Source organism: Microcaecilia unicolor, chromosome 4 (assembly GCF_901765095.1).
Source record: "Microcaecilia unicolor chromosome 4, aMicUni1.1, whole genome shotgun sequence".
Classification (NCBI taxonomy): Eukaryota; Metazoa; Chordata; class Amphibia; order Gymnophiona; family Siphonopidae; genus Microcaecilia; species Microcaecilia unicolor.
The window spans coordinates 212123498-212145396 of record NC_044034.1 but is presented as its reverse complement, the minus strand read 5'-3'; the positions used below and the strand labels follow the sequence as shown (position 1 = coordinate 212145396).

Below are 21899 nucleotides of genomic sequence, written 5' to 3'. Positions count from 1 at the left end.
ACTGGTCCTTTTCATGGTTAGAAGAGAGCTTGTAGTTTAGTTAGCGCCGTGAAAGTTACTGACTCTGGCCAGGATCCATTTAAAAGGCAATTTTCAACGTTTGTTTTCATGTGTAGACAGCTGTTTATGTGAAAGAGTGACTGAAATTTCCACAATCTTATACTATTAGTAAAAGTATTCATGGTATTTACAGGGACAGAAATGGGATGGGGTTATACCAGGGAAGAAAAGTGCATGCTGGGATTTAGGTTTGAAAGTCTCATGCATACTTTCAATATGTAGCTGGTCCTTCAATTTAAAAGCCGAGGGTAATCACTGAAGCAGGTACAAAATCATATGTTTAGGTATTTGTGGCTAAAAATCACACTCTTTTCCACCACTTTCTTCTGCACACAAAATTCAGCTAAAGGGATCCTGGGATTCTCTCAACTGTCCAAGCTACCCAGACTGGAAAAAATAATAAGGAAGGACGGTAGTGATTTATTAAAATGCCTGTTTAATGGACACCCCCCAGATGAACAAAAATATACAAACGAAGGGCACAAAAATAATTACACATACAGTCTACAAGAAAAGGTTAAAATGATGATTAAATTTTCAAACTTGCTTACAGTTCTAGTTTCACTTAAGAACATAACATAAGCATAGCCAAGCTGGGGCAGACAGAAGGTCCATCAAGCCTAATATCCTGTTTCCAATAGTGGCCAATCCAGGTCACAAGTACCTGACAAGATCCCAGAACTGAAACAATAGTCTTGGGTTGTTACTCTTGCATCTCTCTTCTGGAATTGGCTCCAGACCTTCCTTGGTCTCTTTCCTCCGATCAAGTGCTTTTAAGTTGATGGAGACCTCTAGTTGCTTCAGCCTCTCCCTTCTATATAGTCACTCCACACAAAGGTCAAGTCCCTTCTCTCCCTTAGGAACTTTTCCCCTCACAATCCAGATTATTCACAATGTCTGTTGCTCAAACTTAGCAAGGTGCACCTAGGTCTCAATTCCTACCTCTTCTCACAAACTGGGTCATCCACACAGACTCTCAAACTCCTGAACTCCACTTCTCCCTACCACCCAGCTTTGGAAAGAGAACGTTTTAGCAGCTTCTATCTTCTGCTGGGGATCCTCCCAAATCCTTAATCCAGGCACACTGTTCCTCTGGGGTGTTAAACCTTCGACTTCTAGCTCTCCTGTCTTAGGGGAAAGGCCTCACTCCTTGCCTTTCCCTTCTCCTTCCTTGGTCTCTGAGGAAGAGGTCCCAAATCCCCTCTCTGGATCCCTGGTCAGGCAGCCCAACTTCAACTCCTCATACATCTCTGGTCTTCCTAGGTTGAAGGGAGGTATCTGATACCTCCCTACAATCACTTATATATTACCATCCAATAACTTACTTCCAGACTAGCCCACCCCTCATCACCTTTGAGTGGCACTACTCTGAAGTAGGAAGTCAGAATGTTCCTCCTGCTATTGCAAGAAAGGCACGTTTTGGAGTCCTGCTACAGATGCGTAGATTTGTACCCACTTGAAAACAAGTGGAAATGTACATGGGTTCTAGGCACCACTGTGCACCACCTGCCCAATTTTCAATGGAAAGGCCCACCATTCGGTTTTTCTGTGAGAATTAGCTTTTAGGCCCATAGGGACAGTGAAAGAGCAGACCTGCAACCCCACAGCTATTCTGTAAATAAGTACATAAGTAATGCCATACTGGGAAAAGACCAAGGGTCCATCGAGCCCAGCATCTTGTCCACGACAGCGGCCAATCCAGGCCAAGGGCACCTGGCAAGCTTCCCAAACGTACAAACATTCTATACATGTTATTCCTGGGATTTTGGATTTTTCCAAGTCCGTTTAGTAGCGGTTTATGGACTTGTCCTTTAGGAAACCGTCCAACCCCTTTTTAAACTCTGCTAAGCTAACCGCCTTCACCACATTTTCCGGCAATGAATTCCAGAGTTTAATTACACGTTGGGTGAAGAAAAAGTTTCTCTGATTTGTTTTAAATTTACTACACTGTAGTTTAATCGCATGCCCCCTAGTCCTAGTATTTTTGGAAAGCGTGAACAGACGCTTCACATCCACCTGTTCCACTCCACTCATTATTTTATATACCTCTATCATATCTCCCCTCAGCCGTCTCTTCTCCAAGCTGAATAGCCCTAGCCTCCTTAGTCTTTCTTCATAGGGAAGTCGTCCCGTCCCCGCTATCATTTTAGTCGCCCTTCGCTGCACCTTTTCCAATTCTACTATATCTTTCTTGAGATGCGGCGACCAGAATTGAACACAATACACAAGGTGCGGTCGCACCATGGAGCGATACAACGGCATTATAACATCCTCACACCTGTTTTCCATACCTTTCCTAATAATACCCAACATTCTATTCGCTTTCCTAGCCTCAGCAGCACACTGAGCAGAAGGTTTCAGTGTGTTATCGACGACGACACCCAGATCCCTTTCTTGGTCCGTAACTCCTAACGTGGAACCTTGCATGACGTAGCTATAATTCAGGTTCTTTTTTCCTACATGCATCACCTTGCACTTGCTCACATTAAACGTCATCTGCCATTTAGCCGCCCAGTCTCCCAGTCTCGTAAGGTCCTCTTGTAATTTTTCACAATCCTGTCGCGAGTTAACGACTTTGAATAACTTTGTGTCATCAGCAAATTTAATTACCTCGCTAGTTACTCCCATCTCTAAATCATTTATAAATATATTAAAAAGCAGCGGTCCTAGCACAGACCCCTGAGGAACCCCACTAACTACCCTTCTCCATTGTGAATACTGCCCATTTAACCCCACTCTCTGTTTCCTATCCTTCAACCAGTTTTTAATCCACAATAGGACATTTCCTCCTAGCCCATGACCCTCCAATTTCCTCTGTAGCCTTTCATGAGGTACCTTGTCAAACGCCTTTTGAAAATCCAGATACACAATATCAACCGGCTCCCCTTTGTCCACATGTTTGTTTACTCCTTCAAAGAATTGAAGTAAATTGGTCAGGCAAGATTTCCCCACACAAAAGCCGTGCTGACTCGGTCTCAGTAATCCATGTCCTCGGATGTGCTCTGTAATTTTGTTTTTTTAATAATAGCCTCTACCATTTTCCCCGGCACCGACGTCAGACTCACCGGTCTATAATTTCCCGGATCTCCCCTGGAGCCTTTTTTAAAAATGGGCGTTACATTGGCCACCCTCCAATCTTCCGGTACCACGCTCGATTTTAAGGATAAGTTGCATATCACTAGCAGTAGCTCCGCAAGCTCATTTTTCAGTTCTATCAGTACTCTAGGATGAATACCATCCGGTCCAGGAGATTTGCTACTTTTCAGTTTGCCGAACTGCCCCATTACGTCCTCCAGGTTTATCGTGAAGTCAGTAAGTTTCTCCGACTCGTCCGCTTGAAATACCATTTCCGACACCGGTATCCCACCCAAATCTTCCTCGGTGAAGACCGAAGCAAAGAATTCATTCAGTCTCTCCGCTATGTCTTTGTCTTCCTTGATCGCCCCTTTTACCCCTCGGTCATCCAGCGGCCCAACCGATTCTTTTGCCGGCTTCCTGCTTTTAATATACCGCAAAAAATTTTTACTATGTTTTTTTGCCTCTAATGCTATCTTTTTTTTGTAATCCCTCTTGGCCTTCTTTATCTGCACCTTGCATTTGCTTTGACACTCCTTATGCTGCTTCTTTTTATTTTCAGACGGTTCCTTCTTCCATTTTCTGAAGGCGTTTCTTTTAGCCCTAAAAGCTTCCTTCACCTCACTTTTCAACCAGGCCGGCTGTCTTTTGGAGTTCCGTCTTTCTTTTCTAATTCGCGGAATATGTATGGCCTGGGCCTCCAGGATGGTATTTTTGAACAGCGTCCACACCTGTTGTACAGTTTTTACTCTCTCAGTTGCCCCCCTAAGTTTTTTTTTTTAACCGTTCTTCTCATTTTATCATAGTCTCCTTTTTTAAAGTTACTTCAAGGTCGATATCAAAACTGATCATATTATGGTCACTGTTATCAAGCGGCCCCACCAGATCATGCGCTCCACTAAGGACCAAGTCTAGAATTTTTCCTTCTCTCGTCGGCTCCTGCACCAGTTGCTCCATAAAGCTGTCCTTGATTTCATCAAGGAATTGTATCTCTGTAGCGTGTCCCGATGTTACATTTACCCAGTCTATATTTGGATAATTGAAGTCACCCATTATTATCACATTGCCCATTTTGTTCGCGTCTCTGATTTCTTTTATCATTTCTGTGTCTACCTGCTCATCCTGGCGAGGCGGACGGTAGTACACTCCTATCACCGGTTTTTTCCCTTTTATACATGGAATTTCAACCCACAATGATTCAAAGGTGTGATATGTGACCTGCTGAATTTGTAATCTATCTGAGTCAAGGCTCTCGTTAATATACAATGCTACCCCTCCACCAGTCCGGTCCACCCTATCACTACGATATACTTTGTACCCCGGTATGAAAGTGTCCCACTGGTTATCCTCCTTCCACCAGGTCTCAGTAATGCCTATTATATCCAATTTTTCATTTAGTGCAATATATTCCAACTCTCCCATCTTATTTCTTAGACTCCTAGCATTTGCATATAGACATTTCAGAGTATGTTTGTTGTTCTTATTTGCATGATGCTTAGTACCTGACACTATTGATTTGACATCTTTTGTCTGATCTTTAGTTGTATTTTAGGGCACCTGGTCTACCACGGTCTGTTGTGCAACCTCACTATCCAGAAACCCTATCTTCCCTGTTTGTGAGGTATCTTTGCAAGATACCTTTTCCCGAACCATGCGCTTTTGAGCAACTGTCGGCCTTCCCCCCATTTCTGCTAAGGACTTATTATTTCTGCTTGTGCACCTCAGCATCCAGATAAGCAGGCCGAGTGTGTATGTCATACCCCAAGGACACAGTTCAGATGTTCTTCCTTTGCCTCTGGCCTAGCTCTCCTCCATAAACCAGCAGATCATGTACTGGTACTGAAAGGGTTAAAATCTGTTCTGAAAGTTGCTAAGTTTCTTGCAGCAGTCTAGGTAAACAGATCACCCTTTGTGTCAGTGACTTGCCTTTAATTTCCTTCAAAGTCATAAGGTTGATATTACACTAACAAGACTGGTGAACTTTGTACCAGACTCAGAGAAAGCCAGGGAAAGTACAGGTAGGTGACACCTGCAAGCCTAGGAGTGGTGGTGGGGAGGGGGGAGGATGAGACATGAAGGAAAATACATTTAAGTAGCTTAAGAGAGTGGGAGTGGGTAGATATAACACAAGACTGTGAAAAAGAGAAACAAGGCAGAGAACATAAAAGGAAAAAGGTGAACAAAGGTGAAGAGCAAGCAGGAACAAAATAAAAGGAGGAGAACTGATAAGAGGACAGAGGGGTGGAGTGTGGAAGCAGTGAAAGTGCAAGAGAATGGAAAGAATTCCATGCATATTTATTGCACAGAGACCAAAAACCAGACTGATTAGATATGCATCTAGAACAGGGTTAGGAAATACTAATTACATGAGAGCTTGTTTATTGAACATTGTCTTTTCTTGTGATTTTACTGCTTGGAAAGGTATAGCCTTATAGTTAGGACAAAAGGTCTGAGAACCAAGGAAACAAGCGTTCAAATGTCACATCCTCCGCTAAGTCTTCTCGTGATTTTCAGCAAGCCACTTAAGTTCTGGGCAATCACTTAAAAAAGTTGAGAAAGACTTTGTGTCAGAATACAAATAATATTGTAAGCCATCTGGAGCACTATGCTAGAAGGAAGACAAAACTATTGTTACTGCACTGACTACTACTGGCCAATGGGTGAAACCACAGGGTAGTCTTGCAATTGAATATGAAAGTGGGAAAAAGATAAAAAAATGGAAGTGGTGTATTTCTTATGTAGTCTGGCCAATATTCAGCTGGTGGCAGTGTTTTTTTGTCTGCTGCCGGCACTAAAATCAGAAATTCAACGCCGGGCCCTATGCAGGCTTTGGCATTCAGGGGGGCCCTTTTACAATTTCACATAAGGGCCTATGCGCGTCCAGTGTGCGCCAAATCAGCATTACCGCCCATCTACTGTGTGCCCCAGGTGGTAATTCAGAATTTGACGTGTGCCAAAATCATGCGGTAGAAAATATTTTCTATTTTCTACCACAGGGTGCCTACTCAGTGGTAAATGGCAGTTGGCATGCACTGCATGCTTACCGCCCGGGTAGCGTGTGAGACCTTACCACTAGGTCAGTGGGTGGCGGTAAGATGTCGGGCCGAAAATGGACGTGTACTGGTTTCAATTTTAGCGCACATCCATTTTCCGGACCCTTAAAAGGAGGCCCTTTTTCCTAGACTTGGTAAAAAAATGGCCCACCGTGCACCCAAAAGATGCACTCGCACTACTGCAGTTGACTTTTTATCATGGCTTAGTAAAAGGCCCCTGAATCTCTCTTTTTTAAAAAAAGCCAGTTAGCGCATGCCCAGTTAAGTGAATATTCAGACTTAACTGGCCATAACCTACTGCATAAAGGTAGGACAGCTATTTATGTGGTCCAATTTATGCGCTAAACATGGCTGCTTAGCTCTGAATATTGGGAGCTAACCAGACTCCCACCACTTGAAATGGCCCTTGAGTGCCCCCTGACGTAACCAGCTTCCATTTCCGCGATAACGTTTTATTTTCAGCAGCTCTAACTGATTAAGTGCCTCTGAAAATGGCCAGATAGCTGCATACAAGTGAGTTAACCGGTCAACAACCATTCCCGGCCAGTTAATTCCTGGGGTATAACTTACTGTATAATTAGTACATGCCATAAAGCTATAGTGCCCAATGCTGACTCTGAATTCATGGGTGTACAGAGGTACAGGTTGGCATTAGCAGCGGCGCAAATGGGGCAATTGCCCTGGGCCCCCGTGCCAGGGGCGTAGCCACGGGTGGGCCTGGACGGGCCCAGGCCCACCCACTTTCCATCCAGGCCCGCCCCAACATCGTCGAACCACGGCAGGGCGATCCGCCCCCCCCCCCCCGGCGGCGCAGCTCCGTCGAGGAGCAGACCACCCGGAACCCAACCTTAAAAGAAGAATCAGATGGTGAAGTGCCTCGCGTTAGCTGCTCTCTCTACCCTGCTCTGCGCTGCTGCAACTGTAAAGCGATTTGCTCATCGGCCCTTCCTTCACCGTGTCCCGCCCTCTGATGTAACTTCCTATTTCCGCGAGGGGGGGACACGGTGAAGGAAGGGCCGACGAGCAAATCGCTTGCAGCTGCAGGCAGAGCAGGGCAGACAGAGCAGCAGACGCGAGGTGCTTAAGATGGAGCATTAGCAGCAGTGGGGTGTCAGAGGGAGGGGAAGGGAAAGAGGTCAGATGCTGGAAGGAAAGGGGAAGATGGCAGAGGGGACAGGAGCTGGATGGGAGGGTCAGAGTGAGAAAGGGAAGGGACACGTGCTGGTTGGAAGGAGGAAGAGAGGGGCTGGATGGGATCCTGAAAGAAAGAGTCAGAAAGAAGGGGAGGAGGAAGATTTGAAAGAGACAGTTACTGAATGGAGAGTGGGAAGGGACAGGTGCTAGTTGGAAGGGAGAGAGCTACTGGACATAGGAGGGAGAGGAAGAAGGGACTGGAGGGAAGGGAGAGAGCTACTGGGACATGGGAGGAAGAAGGGACTGGAGGGAAGGGAGAAAGCTGCTGGGACATGGGAGGGAGAGGAAAAAGGGACTGGCTGGAAGGGAGAGAGCTACTGGACATGGGAGGGAGAGGAGGAAGGGGCTGGAGAGCTGCTGGACAAGGGAAGACGAGGAAGAAGGGACAAGAGGGGAGAGAGCTGCTGGACATGGGAGAATAGGGAGAGAAAGAGGGGAGATGGATGAAAGGATGCAGAGAAAAAGCGGAGAAACTAGAAGGATGTGGAGAGAGGGAGGAGACTGAACAGAAAAGGGTAGAGAGATAGACACTGGATAGAAGGAGAGGGGAGATAGAGACACTAGATGGAAGGATCAGGAGAGAGGGTAGATGAGTGGAAGGATAAGGAGAGAAAGAGGGAAGACACTGGATGGAAGGGTAGGGAGAAAAAGGAGATGCTGGATGCAAAAGAAAGAGGGGAGACACTGGAAGGATGGGGAGAGAAAGAGGGGAGCTGCTGGATGGAAAGAGGGAGAGGACAGAGTAGGGAAAGACTGGAGAATAAGAGGAAGGGGCATGTGGAGATCAAGGGTGAGGAAAAGATGAAAAGCCATAGGTGACGAATGGACAGGAAACCCTGGCAAGAGAAAGACGAAGGAAAGCAGAATCTAGAGACTGGGAGCAACACAATGAGAAAAAGTAAATGGCCATACAACAAAGGTAAAGGAAATAATTTTATTTTTAATTTAGGATAAAGTAATATGGTACCTGTGTTAATAAAGTTTCAGAGACCAATACTTCCTTCCTTAGGTCAGGAGAGGATACCATAACAGCATTATACTGACCTGAGGCAGGAGGTTTTGGCCTCTGAAAGCTCATTGAAAAGGGTGTTAGGCTATTAAATAAATTATTTTCTGAAACCTGATGCACTGAAAAGCAGCACTTTACCCCTGTGTTACAAATGCATCTGATTAGTGTGACTACATTTTGCTGGGGAAGGGGGGTAGAGAGAAAATTTTGTGCCCACCCACTTTAGGTTCAGGCCCATCCAAAACTGGCAGTCTGGCTATGCCACTGCCCCGTGCTACAGAGAGCCCTAAGCTTTTCTGAAGCTGAGGGAGACATATTCTGCTGGTGGGCTTTGAGACCTTCTCCTAAATTTGTTATCTGGTTCCTAACATGTTAAAACACCACTCCTGCACAAGTAAGGATAATCTGCCTGATTTTCAATAGAACTTTATTGTCAGCAAAGGGGAAATCTTTCCAAACTATGGTTGACTGTATTTAGGACAGCAGTACTCAGCCTCAGAAGTTTGTTTATAAGTTTGCATGGTTGAAAAGTTACTGTGGTCTAATGCACCCTACTCCCATCCCATTGCCTACCAAAGAAAACCCTCTCCTCTACACCACCTCTGGCTGGATCAAGTAGTGATACAAAAACAATTTAGTTTACCTATTTATATTGGTGCCAATATTCAACTGCTAACTCCTGCAGTTGGTGGTGTCCTTTTCCGGTGACTGGCATTGAATAGTTTATTTTTGGCCGCTAAGAATATAGCCGGCCAAGTCAATATTCAGTGCTGGTTAAGTTCATAGTGGCCAAAGATAGACCTGCTATTGATGTGGCTAGATTTGGCTGCCAAACTGGGAATGAGCTGAAAATTGGCAGATAGCCAGTTATCGTGCGATAAAACTGGCTAGCTGCTAAGCACTAACCAGGAATATTCAGCAGGAGACACCCGGCTATCTCCCACTGAATACCATAGCCAGTTAAGTACCATTTAACTGGCCAGGTGCTGTTCCTGGCCGGTTAAATGGTTTTGAACATTGGTCGAATTCTGTCTACTTACCTAGGCGGATACAAAAAAAACATACACAATTCCTTTCACATAAAATAACACTACAAAATATAAACAATAAAAAACAAGCCCCCCGATGATATTTAGCACTATTTAACTAGCCAGAATGGCTGCTGACCCTCTCCTAAAGAGAAACTGTATATGGCTGGTCACATCAATATTCAGTAGGAAATAACTGGCTATCCCTCAGAGACCGAGGATTAACCAAGGTCTGACCTGCAAGACTCCAATATCTACATGAGATTGTAGTGTCTGCGGTTCTATCTCTTTCATAGGGCTAACTTATACCCATATTGCTTTGCTTACAGTGGGGGAAATAAGTATTTGATCCCTTGCTGATTTTGTAAGTTTGCCCACTGACAAAGACATGAGCAGCCCATAATTGAAGGGTAGGTTATTGGTAACAGTGAGAGATAGCACATCACAAATTAAATCCGGAAAATCACATTGTGGAAAGTATATGAATTTATTTGCATTCTGCAGAGGGAAATAAGTATTTGATCCCTCTGGCAAACAAGACCTAATACTTGGTGGCAAAACCCTTGTTGGCAAGCACAGCGGTCAGACGTCTTCTGTAGTTGATGATGAGGTTTGCACACATGTCAGGAGGAATTTTGGTCCACTCCTCTTTGCAGATCATCTCTAAATCATTAAGAGTTCTGGGCTGTCGCTTGGCAACTCGCAGCTTCAGCTCCCTCCATAAGTTTTCAATGGGATTAAGGTCTGGTGACTGGCTAGGCCACTCCATGACCCTAATGTGCTTCTTCCTGAGCCACTCCTTTGTTGCCTTGGCTGTATGTTTTGGGTCATTGTCGTGCTGGAAGACCCAGCCACGACCCATTTTTAAGGCCCTGGCGGAGGGAAGGAGGTTGTCACTCAGAATTGTACGGTACATGGCCCCATCCATTCTCCCATTGATGCGGTGAAGTAGTCCTGTGCCCTTAGCAGAGAAACACCCCCAAAACATAACATTTCCACCTCCATGCTTGACAGTGGGGACGGTGTTCTTTGGGTCATAGGCAGCATTTCTCTTCCTCCAAACACGGCGAGTTGAGTTCATGCCAAAGAGCTCAATTTTTGTCTCATCTGACCACAGCACCTTCTCCCAATCACTCTCGGCATCATCCAGGTGTTCACTGGCAAACTTCAGACGGGCCCTCACATGTGCCTTCCGGAGCAGGGGGACCTTGCGGGCACTGCAGGATTGCAATCCGTTATGTCGTAATGTGTTACCAATGGTTTTCGTGGTGACAGTGGTCCCAGCTGCCTTGAGATCATTGACAAGTTCCCCCCTTGTAGTTGTAGGCTGATTTCTAACCTTCCTCATGATCAAGGATACCCCACGAGGTGAGATTTTGCGTGGAGCCCCAGATCTTTGTCGATTCACAGTCATTTTGTACTTCTTCCATTTTCTTACTATGGCACCAACAGTTGTCTCCTTCTCGCCCAGCGTCTTACTGATGGTTTTGTAGCCCATTCCAGCCTTGTGCAGGTGTATGATCTTGTCCCTGACATCCTTAGACAGCTCCTTGCTCTTGGCCATTTTGTAGAGGTTAGAGTCTGACTGATTCACTGAGTCTGTGGACAGGTGTCTTTCATACAGGTGACCATTGCCGACAGCTGTCTGTCATGCAGGTAACGAGTTGATTTGGAGCATCTACCTGGTCTGTAGGGGCCAGATCTCTTACTGGTTGGTGGGGGATCAAATACTTATTTCCCTCTGCAGAATGCAAATAAATTCATATACTTTCCACAATGTGATTTTCCGGATTTAATTTGTGATGTGCTATCTCTCACTGTTACCAATAACCTACCCTTCAATTATGGGCTGCTCATGTCTTTGTCAGTGGGCAAACTTACAAAATCAGCAAGGGATCAAATACTTATTTCCCCCACTGTATATACAAAAAAATCATTTTTTTAGTTTGTATCAAAACACTCATTCTTTTTGCTTAATATTGCAATCTGAGTAGATGACAGAAAAAGCTTCAAAGAGAACACTTAGCTTTCACTGAAGTAACGCAATAACCCCTCTGGTTGAATAAACAACGGGGCCCATATCGTTTCGCCTTCTTACAGGCTTCTTCAGGTTTTGCCCAATACAGATATAAGACCGGGGTATCACTTGACCATGCAAAGACGCAAATGCAGGGACCAATCCTTAACAGGTCTTATATCTGTATTCAACCAGAGGGGTTATTGCGTTACTTCAGTGAAAGCTAAGTGTTCTCTTTGAAGCTTTTTCTGTCGTCTACTCAGATTGCAATATTCAGCAAAAAGAATGAGTGTTTTGATACAAACTAAAAAAATGATTTTTTGTATATAAGCAAAGCAATATGGGTATAAGTTAGCCCTATGAAAGAGAGAGAACTGCAGACACTACAATCTCATGTAGATATTGGAGTCTTGCAGGTCAGACCTTGGTTAATCCTCGGTCTCTGAGGGCTATACCCATAGATTTAGAACTGTAAACTATTTTACCCTTTGGGTTTATTTTTTGCTGTTCACCAGTATTGATGTATTAGATTACGAAAGTAAGGGGAACAGCTCATACTGTTTTGTTGCACTTATTATTAATAACTGGCTATCCCCCACTGAATATCCTCGGTTAGCGGCTAGCCGGTTATATCATGCTATTTAACCGGCTATCCACCAATTTTTAAATTGAGTTTAGCAGCCATACTTGGCCACTTGAAACCACAGAGTAGCTGTGGCCAGTTTCAAGATAACTGTCTAAGTCTGAATATCGATTTAGCTGGTTATCTTGAAACTGCCCAAAAATAAGGCAGATATTCAATGCTGATCACCGGAAACGGTCTAACTCCTACAGTCCGAAAATTGGCCTCAAGAATTCCACAATGATAAACAAGCATGTGTTCTTGATGCGTGCTGAAGTCTCTCCTGCACACTTCCTGTTTAGAAAGGAAGTGCATGGTGGTGGGAAGAACCCTGTACAGATATGTGAAGCAAATATGGAAGGCTTCTCTCGTGTCCACCTGAATCATTATTTATGGAATGCTGACACTGGTTTCCTTTGTCCTTCCAGACTGGGATCATGTGCACTTGCCCCCTGATGCCAATATGGGTCTTTTTTTTTGTCCTTACATGTCTCTTGTTTAGTTTGTATAGTTTTATGATGACACCATTGATCTTTTTTATTCCCACAGGGAAAATATCAGTGCAAACCAACAGTTTCTGTCCAGCATTTTAGAAATAAACATCACAGGAAGTGAGGATTATGGAGTGTTCAGCTGCCTGGTACACAACAAGACAGCCACTTTCACACTGAACAGAACAGGTAGCTCATTATCCTATAATCTTCCTTCTCCAGGGAGGGGGCCCTGTCTGACTCCTTGCATCAGTCAGAAAGGTCAGGAGGTTATGCTTCTACCTTGCTGACCTTTTTTCCTTAGGCCTCTTCTCTGGTCTTCTCTTTTCCTCCCTTTGACTCCTAAATGCTAAACTTATTTCTTGAGCTTCTTTGGCTTTTGTGACCAGCCATATACAGTTTCTCTGTATGGCTTGAAATGTTCTGCATTGCTTGAAAAAGACAATGTTCTATACCCAAGCTCTCATAAAATCAGTATTTCACAAACCTGCCCAAGAGGCATATCTAATCAGTCTGGTTTTTGGGATCTGTGCAATAAATATGCATGAGACTGATTTGCATACATTGGAGACTCATTGGACCCAATATTCAAAATGATTTAAACAGCCAGGAGAGGCTTCTGGCTGTTTAAATTGTCTGTCTGTAGCTTACTAGGTATTCTCAGTGGCAATTAATTGGATAGTGCCACTGAAAATGCTCAGTTAGCGAAACCGGCTACTTTTGGGGGCATTCTGGGGACAGAACAGGGGGGGGGGGGGGGCAGCACTTAACAGGATAACGTTAACCAGATAAATTGGACCACATAAAAGGCAGTCCTATCTTTTTGCAGTTCTTTATAGCCAGTTAAGTGCCCATATTGCACTAAACCAGTTATAATTTGGCCAGCTCTGTATACCTGGAAATTCAATGCCGCAGTCTGGACATGGCCCAGCATTGAATTTCCAGGTACTGTGCTGGCAGCGGTCAGTGAAATGCTGATCACCACCAGCTGAATGTCAGGCCCATTGTATCTGTCCATCTCATGTATATTCATTGCTAAAGCAGAACATTCCATACCAAACTTGTCCACATGGTCTAACTGTCCACTTTAGAACATTAAACTTTATGGATGAATGGTCTTGGAATGCCAGGTAGGATGTCCTCTGTCGTTCCCGCTCCATGTGACCTTGGCATGTCATTAGATCAGTCTCTGTGCTTCAGTGCCTGGCTATAATTTGATACTAGGAATAATAATTATCAGCATAAGATAGAGAGACATTCAAACCTAAGAATTCATGTAGAGAGGATTGTAAAGAGCCCAAAACTGACCCTGTGTGCCGAATAACTTGGAGTTTGTTGGCAGAGTTCTGAAAATAGTTAAATAACAACACCCACATTCTGTCCACAAGGCAAGGAACAAACCTTCCCAAAGCTGACAATAGCATTGTTGATCGGTTTGATTGTCTAAAAAAGAAGAAAATGGATGTATGATATCATGATCAAAAATATTTAGAACTGCCAAGAGTGCAATTATATATCTCAAAAAACACTAAGTATCACTCTTTTTATTATTCAATCTATAGATGGACGTGAGACCTTGATCAAACATAAGATTTTTATATATAAATAAAATAGCCTCAGCAGTACAGGGAACCTAACATTAGGACTCCACTGAAATGACCAACATCATAGGCTCCTACCGCCTTCCGAAAAAAATCACAGACATCAAAAAACTCCCACACTTGGGGAGAAAAAGATTCTGTGAGCAAAAAAACGGAAAGTGGAATGTCTTCCAATATCAAAAAGTGATCAAAGTCTAAACACCCCTCTATAGAGAATGCTAGTGGACTTAAGAAACTACAGTATCCACTGTTAAGCCCTCTTAAATGAAAACTGAAAGGTACTAGAAATGAAAAATTACAGTGTCTGCTATTCAACACATGACAGCAAGGGACCCCACTGTTTCGCAACCTTCATCAGGAGAAATGTGAAAAACAAAAAATGTTTTTTCTTTTTGCAATGGATTGAAAAGAAAAGAAAAGAAAAAACATTCTATTCGCTTTCCTAGCCACAGCAGCACACTGAGCAGAAGGTTTCAGTGTATTATCAACAACGACACCCAGATCCCTTTCTTGGTCCGTAACTCCTAACGTGGAACCTTGCATGACGTAGCTATAATTCGGGTTCTTTTTTCCCACATGCATCACCTTGCACTTGCTCACATTAAACGTCATCTGCCATTTAGCCGCCCAGTCTCCCAGTCTCGTAAGGTCCTCATAAACATATATCGCCAATACACATATAACATCAGCAACCCTTTGCCAGAAAAAACAGCCCCAAATCCTTCCATTCAACAAAAAATAAGTACTTGACAGTCCTCCAACAGCTGATCCACTGTCAATATCTATCCATTGAATCACTACAAAGTTGTGACAATACTCCAATTTTTGTACACAATCGGGTGCCATGGCATTCTGCTTGAATGTATCATAAGTGCAAAAATGCAGTTACTCGAGCCCATCCTTGAAAGTTCCCGAACCCAACACAGTCCGTGTTCTGCTCATCAAAGCGTCATCAGGGGTCAGATATCTCATTGAAGCCTCTGATTCTGGCTATTACAGGGGTAACAATCTCTGCTGAGGACCGCTCCTCATCCCCAGGTACTGTCTGCAGCCGATAGTAACACCCATATATTTATAATGCGTATTCATTAGGGATATCCTGAAAACCCAATTGGCTTGTGGACTCCTAGGCAGTGCATTTTTTTCTACTGAAAAAGGTTCCAGTACTCAAATGACAAGGCAGAATTGGTGTGTAGAGCCTGAGCTCTTTCATTAAAACTTGGGGTCCATGGGTCAATTTTAGCAGACAATGGAAAAGGTGCCGGTACTCAAATGCAAGGCTACCCTTCAGGGGTGGGGTGATCACTGAGGGACCCACCCCACAATAGCCAGGCCCCCTGCAACCAGTCACAGAATCTATGAGAAGGCAGAATTGGTGTGTAGAGCCTGAGCTCTTTCATTAAAACTTGGGGATCATGGGTCAATTTTAGCAGACAATGGAAATTGTGCGGGTACTCAGTACCCCCAAGTACCCCCTCAAAAAAAAGCTCTGCTCCTAGGACAGGTTTGACTACTCCTACTCTACAGCATCCCCAGCTGTTTGATCAGGGGAAGAGCAGACCTGGGAATCAAACTTCAGTCCTCCACATGGCAGCACATAGCCACTGCCAGGCTGGTCTGAGAATTAAATTTTAATATTTGAAAATAATCATAAACTTGTAACAGTAAATCCAACTTCCGTAGAAGGAACAGACTATCAATGGAGCTTGTTTTTAGTAACTCAACTTTCTCAATCTGAGCTCATGCCAAGTTAAAAATGCAGGTGCAGTTATTAGGTCCCTTTCCCAAAGGGGTTACAATATAAAGGTCTATTTACTAAGCTCCATTATGAAATAACCCATGTTATTGGCCAGCCAACATGCAACATTTGCAAATAACACAGGTAATGCAAGGGATCATAAAGCAGAGTGAAGGAGTACACAACTGTGTAGGAAAAAAAGTCACATTTAAAAGACAGTGGGATGATTTGGGGATCATTATCACATTTTGCTGTAGCTGGGTGAGTGCGATGACCCTGGCCACAGCAATGCAAAGAAAATGGAGGGTGAAGTTATTTGTTCAAATTGAAGGTCAGTACAAGAAGCAGGATTCAAACCCTCTCTTCCCTGTCTCTCTGCATAACCATTAAATTACTCTCCTGCTGTTTTGAAACACCACAGAGAAAAGCAATTTAGGCTTTCATTTATCTATACTACTAATCAGGGGATAAATCTTAACACCCAGAGTCAAAATTGAAATCTACCACACAAAGACTCCAGTATTTTTTTAATCTATCAAAAAACGTTTATTCATTATATTTACCTGAGGAGTGTGGTAGCCGTGTTAGTCCACTCTTAAGGTTATCAATAGAAATCAAACAAAATAAACATGGAAAAGAAAATAAGATGATACCTTTTTTTATTGGACATAACTTAATATATTTCTTGATTAGCTTTCGAAGGTTGCCCTTCTTCGTCAGATCGGAAATAAGCAAATGTGCTAGCTGACAGTGTATATAAGTGAAAACATTCAAGCATTACTAAGACAGTCTGACAGGGTGGGAGGATGGGGGTGGGTAGGAGGTATGCATGGGGACATCAAAGCATATCATTGATATTCTAACAGGATGGGTGTGGATAGGTGAGGGGTGGGGTGATCAACAGAGAAATACAGCTTTATGGTTTATAATGGGCTAGGAACCCCAGATCCTTGTTAAGGCCTTTCTGTTGGGTGTTAAAATATTCAATCATTCTGACTTCAAAGGTCTTACGTTCTTGTATGGTTTTAAAGTTATCTTTCAGGATTCTCACTGTGAAGTCACTGGTACAGTGTCCTGGTCCTGTAAAATACTGACCAACAGGGGTGGGAGCCCTACTGGCACCAGTATTGTTCATGTGATGTCTATGTAAATTGAATATTTTTTTAAGCATCTGGCCTGTTTCTCCAATGTAGCATCCTTCGTTACATTTTTTACACTGAATGATATATACCACATTGGAAGATGAGCAAGTGAAAGATTCCTTTATGTTGAATATCGTTCCTTTGTGGATGACTGTGGGGTCCTGTGAAATGTTTTGGCATAGTTTGCAACTGGATAAATTACAGGGAAGTGTGCCCTTCTGTTCCTTTTCAGTCTGTGATGGAAGTTTACTTCTGATTAGCTTGTGTTTTAAGTTGGGTGGCTGTCGGAAGGCCAGTACCTGTGGGGATGGGAATATCTCTTTCAGTAATTCATCTCTTATGATTTTCCTCAGTTTTTCTAGCTCTGGATTGTATGTCACTACAAGGGGGATTCTGTCTGTGGCTTTTTTCTCCTTGTACTGTAGCAGATTCTCCCTGGGTGTTTTGAGGGAGGAGGCAATATTCTTGGAGATTATTTTGGGGTTGTAGCCTTTCTGTTTGAAGGATGCAGTCAGGCTTTTAAGGTGTCTGTCTCTGTCCCCTGGGTCAGAGCAGATACGGTGGTATCTTGTGGCTTGGCTGTAAATGATGGATCTTTTTGTATGTGAAGGATGGAAGCTGGAGTTGTGGAGGTAGCTGCATCTGTCTGTGGGTTTCTTGTATATAGATGTTTGTATACAGCTATCACTGATTGAGGCCGTGGTGTCCAAAAAATTGACTTTTTCTGGGGAGTAGTCAATTTTGAATCTGATTGTAGGATGGTATGTATTGAAGGAAGAATAAAATTGTTTCAGAGTTTCTTCACCCTCTGACCAAATCATAAAAATGTCATCGATGTACCGGTAGTATTTTAGAGGTTTGGTCTGGTGTGTATTCAGAAATGTCTCTTCCAGCTCAGCCATAAAAAGGTTGGCATATTGGGGTGCTGTCCTGGTGCCCATCGCAGTACCCATTATTTGTAGATAGATATCATTGTTAAAGCGGAAGTAGTTGTGAGTTAAAATGAATTTGATTAATTTTGTAATAGTCTCTGGTGAGTATTGATGGTCCAGTGTGGATTTTTTTAGGAGTCTTCCACATGCAGCTATGCCATCCGCATGTGGAATGTTGCTGTATAGTGATTCTACATCCATCATGACCAGAAGGGTGTTAGGTGGTAGTTGCTTGATATTTTTCAATTTATTCAGAAAGTCTGTGGTGTCTTGTATGAAGCTGTTAGTTTTGTGTACGAGAGGTTTCAGAATTCCCTCTATGAATCCAGATATTTCTTCCGTGAGTGTGCCAATACCTGATATGATTGGTCTGCCAGGGTTTCCCGGTTTGTGGATCTTGGGTAGCATGTAGAATGTGCCCACAGAAGGCTGGTTTGGTATGAGTTTCTTCAGGTGAGGTTGCGCTTGTGTAGGAAATGTTTTGATAAGGTCTTTCAGCTGTTTTGTGTAATCCTGTGTGGGGTCCTCAGTTAGTTTCCTGTAGTATTTATTGTCTGATAGCTGTCTGTGCCCCTCTTCAATGTATTTTTGTATGTCCATAATTACCACTGCGCCTCCTTTGTCTGCGGGTTTGATGATAATGCGTTCATTAGTTTGTAGGGTTCTTATGGCCGCTCTTTCTGGTGGGGTAAGATTGTACAGGATTCTCTTTTGTTTGTTGGAAAGTTGGGATTTCACCCTATGTCTGAAACTTTCTATGTAATTATCCAGCTTGTAGTTTTGTCCCTCCTGTGGGATAAAATAAGTGTTCTTTTGTTTAAGACTGTATTCCGGTCTGTTTGGTGTCCCTTTATTATAGAAATGTGTTTTAAGGCGCATTTTTCTAAAGAATTCTTCTAGGTCTGAATATAGTTGGATTTCATCTAGTTTACTGGATGGGCAAAATGAGAGCCCTTTGGAGAGTACAGAGACCTCATGCTGTGATAATTGATGGTTCGAGAGGTTTATTATCCCCATTTGGTTTGCATCTGTAAAGGTGTGATCAGTATTCCATGGTTTGTTTGGGCTCTGATTTTCACATGCCTCAGATGTGTATCCAAGTGTCTCCAAGGTGTCTGGGGATGTTGGTTCTGCAGAGCTGTAGCTATTCAAGGATAAGCAGTTTCTCTCTCTTGATTTTGCAGGAGAGAATATAGCTTTATTTCTTTCTTGCGGATAGCAATGTATTGTTTTTCTCCTTGGATGTTATGTAGGTCCTCTTTAAGTTGGTTCACAAGGTGTGGATGTAATTCCTCCATGTTCCTCATGATTACATCCCTTTGGGTTTGTATTATTCTTTTTTTCTTGTAGAGTTGATGTATAAGTTAATTTCTTAGTTTCTGACTAGTGTGTTTGCAGAGTTTCTCTGCATAGTCAGAATTGTAAGTAGTAGCCAAAGGATTTTTGATCCTCAGTCCTTTGGGAATGATGTCATTCTTCTTGCAGATTGTCAGAAAGTAAAGATGACTGTTCACTTTTGTTTCTTTTTCCAAAAGTTTGTTCATTTGCTTTTTCATGCTGCTGTATGCGGTATCTTCCTATTTACCTAAAACTTCCCACTCATGTCATCCATTCACGCTTCTCACCCTGTACTAGGTTGAATTATATTATAGTCATACAATGTTGTACTTATTAAATTAATTTACAATATTCACATTTTTTTTTACATTTTTTACTGTTGACAATTAAAGGAACACAGCTCAGTCTATCCAATGCAGTGATTAACGCCACACTTTCCACTTAGCCACTGCTTACACACAACAAACCGATACTGATTATTTTAGTCCCAAATGTGTCAAACTTAAATCAAATGTGAATCTTCTGTTGACTGCTTTCAATCGGTCCACTTCTTCAACAAACGTCCTTATACAACACTGTACAGGTACTGAGAAATCGGTGACCGTTTCATTTAACCCTTGATGTCTCCTACTTATGTCGGTTCCCCAATGCTGGACCGCATTTCACTAGTAATAATATCCACATTGTTCTCACCGTAACTACTCACATTTTACTCTCACTATTACATATATATTGAAATAATACTTACAATCACTCGTCTAAACAGCTGCGTGCCGGATTAAGGCTCCCTCAGGCGTGGGCCACAGAACGCCGCCCCAGGAGTTACTGCGTGTGCCGCCCCTACCAGAATTTAAAGGGCCAACTATATCACCACACCTGCTGCATTAAAGAAACCTTACACTACACCCATTCGACCTCAAGATTGAGGCCATAGGGTGTAACCGTCCCCCATGAAAAAATATATCGTTGCTCAATAACTAACAAGCTAGCACTGACATCACCACCCCTGTTAAACAAAGAAAAATGCGCTATTACAGCACACCGAAGTTGATCCACAGAGTGATTATATAGGGTCCAATGCGCTACTAACGGGTTTTCCTGTTTGTTGTGTAGGATGCTACTAACATGCTCCGCTAACCTGCTTTTGAGCTGTCTTTTAGTATGCCCTATATAGTACAACTTGCAAGGACAAACTATACAATAAACCACAAGTTCAGTGTGACAGGTGGTGTGATGCCTTAAAATGTGCTGCCTGTTAGAATGGGGGATGGGAATGATCGAAGTATCCCACTGGTAGCAGCAGTATACACACTTTCCACATGGAGAGTGCCTGCCGATGCCGATGTTCCTACTAGATCTTTTAAGCAATTCACCCTTGTACAGGGTGAGAAGAGTGAATGGATGACATGAGTGGGAAGTTTTAGGTAAATATAATGAATAAAAGTTTTTTGATAAATTAAAAAAATACTGGAGTCTTTGTGTGGTAGATTTCATTTATCTATGCCAAAGTATTACATTCTGAACAAAAGTTCAACTTTTTTCTTTTCATTTGAGCCGACCCTCCAACCCAGCTCTCCTCCTCCCCCAATAATTTAATCTGATATGTATAAATTTATTTGATCTAATCCATGTATTCTGCCCTCTTCCAATCCAAGTTCAAGGCAAATCTTGCAAAAAGAAAACCAGCACAAATGCTGGTGACAGATATAACACCAACCCATTTTTAAAAGTTACTCAAACTAAAATATTCCATCAAATACTGAAAGGCGCTAACTTAACTTTTCACATATTTAGCAAATAGCAAGGTTTTCAAATATCATTAAAAAGCAAAATCAGAAGCCTGTTTTCTAATAAAAGATGGGAGACTGTCCAGAGTTTAGTTGCTTGAAAACTGAGAGGTAAATATTCAGCTGGTGGTTATTTTTTTTAAGGTAATCAATAGAAATAAAATAAAACATAGAAAACTAAATAAGATAATACCTTTTTTATTGGACTGACTTAATACAGTTTTTGATTAACTTTCGAAGGTAGCCCTTCTTCATCAGATCAGAAATAAGCAAATGTTGATAAACAACAGTATATGTAAGTGAAACATCAAAGCATTTCAGTGACAGTCTCATAGGATGAGGGTGGGGTGGGTTAGGAGAGAGACAGGGAGAGCCGGGTGGATGAGGGACAGGGAGATATGCATGGTGATAAGAGGGTAACAAAGCAGTAGAATTTTATGTTTTACTAGTAAAAAAGGCCCATTTCTCAAAGAAACGAAACGGGCGCTAGCAAGGTTTTCCTCGGAGTGTGTATGACAGTGACTGTGTGTGAGAGAGAGAGTGAATGTGCGAGTGTGTATGTGTGACAGAGAGAGAGTGAGACTGGGTGCGACTGTGTCTGTGAGAGAGAGAGTGTGTATGTGAGAATGAGTGTGTGCCAGGGTTCCCCCTCCCTCCGAGTGCCAGGGTCATCCCCCTCTCTCCCTCTGAGTTCCAGGGTCGTTCCCTCCCTCTGTTCCAGGGTCGTCCCCTCCCTCCGAGTTCTAGGGTCGTCCTCTCCCTCCCTCCGAGTTCCAGGGTAATCCCCTCCCTCCCTCTGAGTTCCAGGGTCG

At 43.0% G+C, this 21899-nt stretch overlaps 1 protein-coding gene across 2 annotated transcripts in view; it reads left to right on the top strand.

Moving 5' to 3' along the window:
- The window catches only part of SIGIRR (single Ig and TIR domain containing), a 126709-nt gene that overhangs the window by 53681 nt on the left and 51129 nt on the right, over window positions 1–21899 (top strand). For both annotated transcript variants that reach the window (XM_030201204.1, XM_030201203.1), the window contains exon 4: window positions 12608–12738. In XM_030201204.1, the coding sequence (XP_030057064.1) occupies window positions 12608–12738 (131 nt within the window). The remainder of the gene's footprint in view (window positions 1–12607; window positions 12739–21899) is intronic.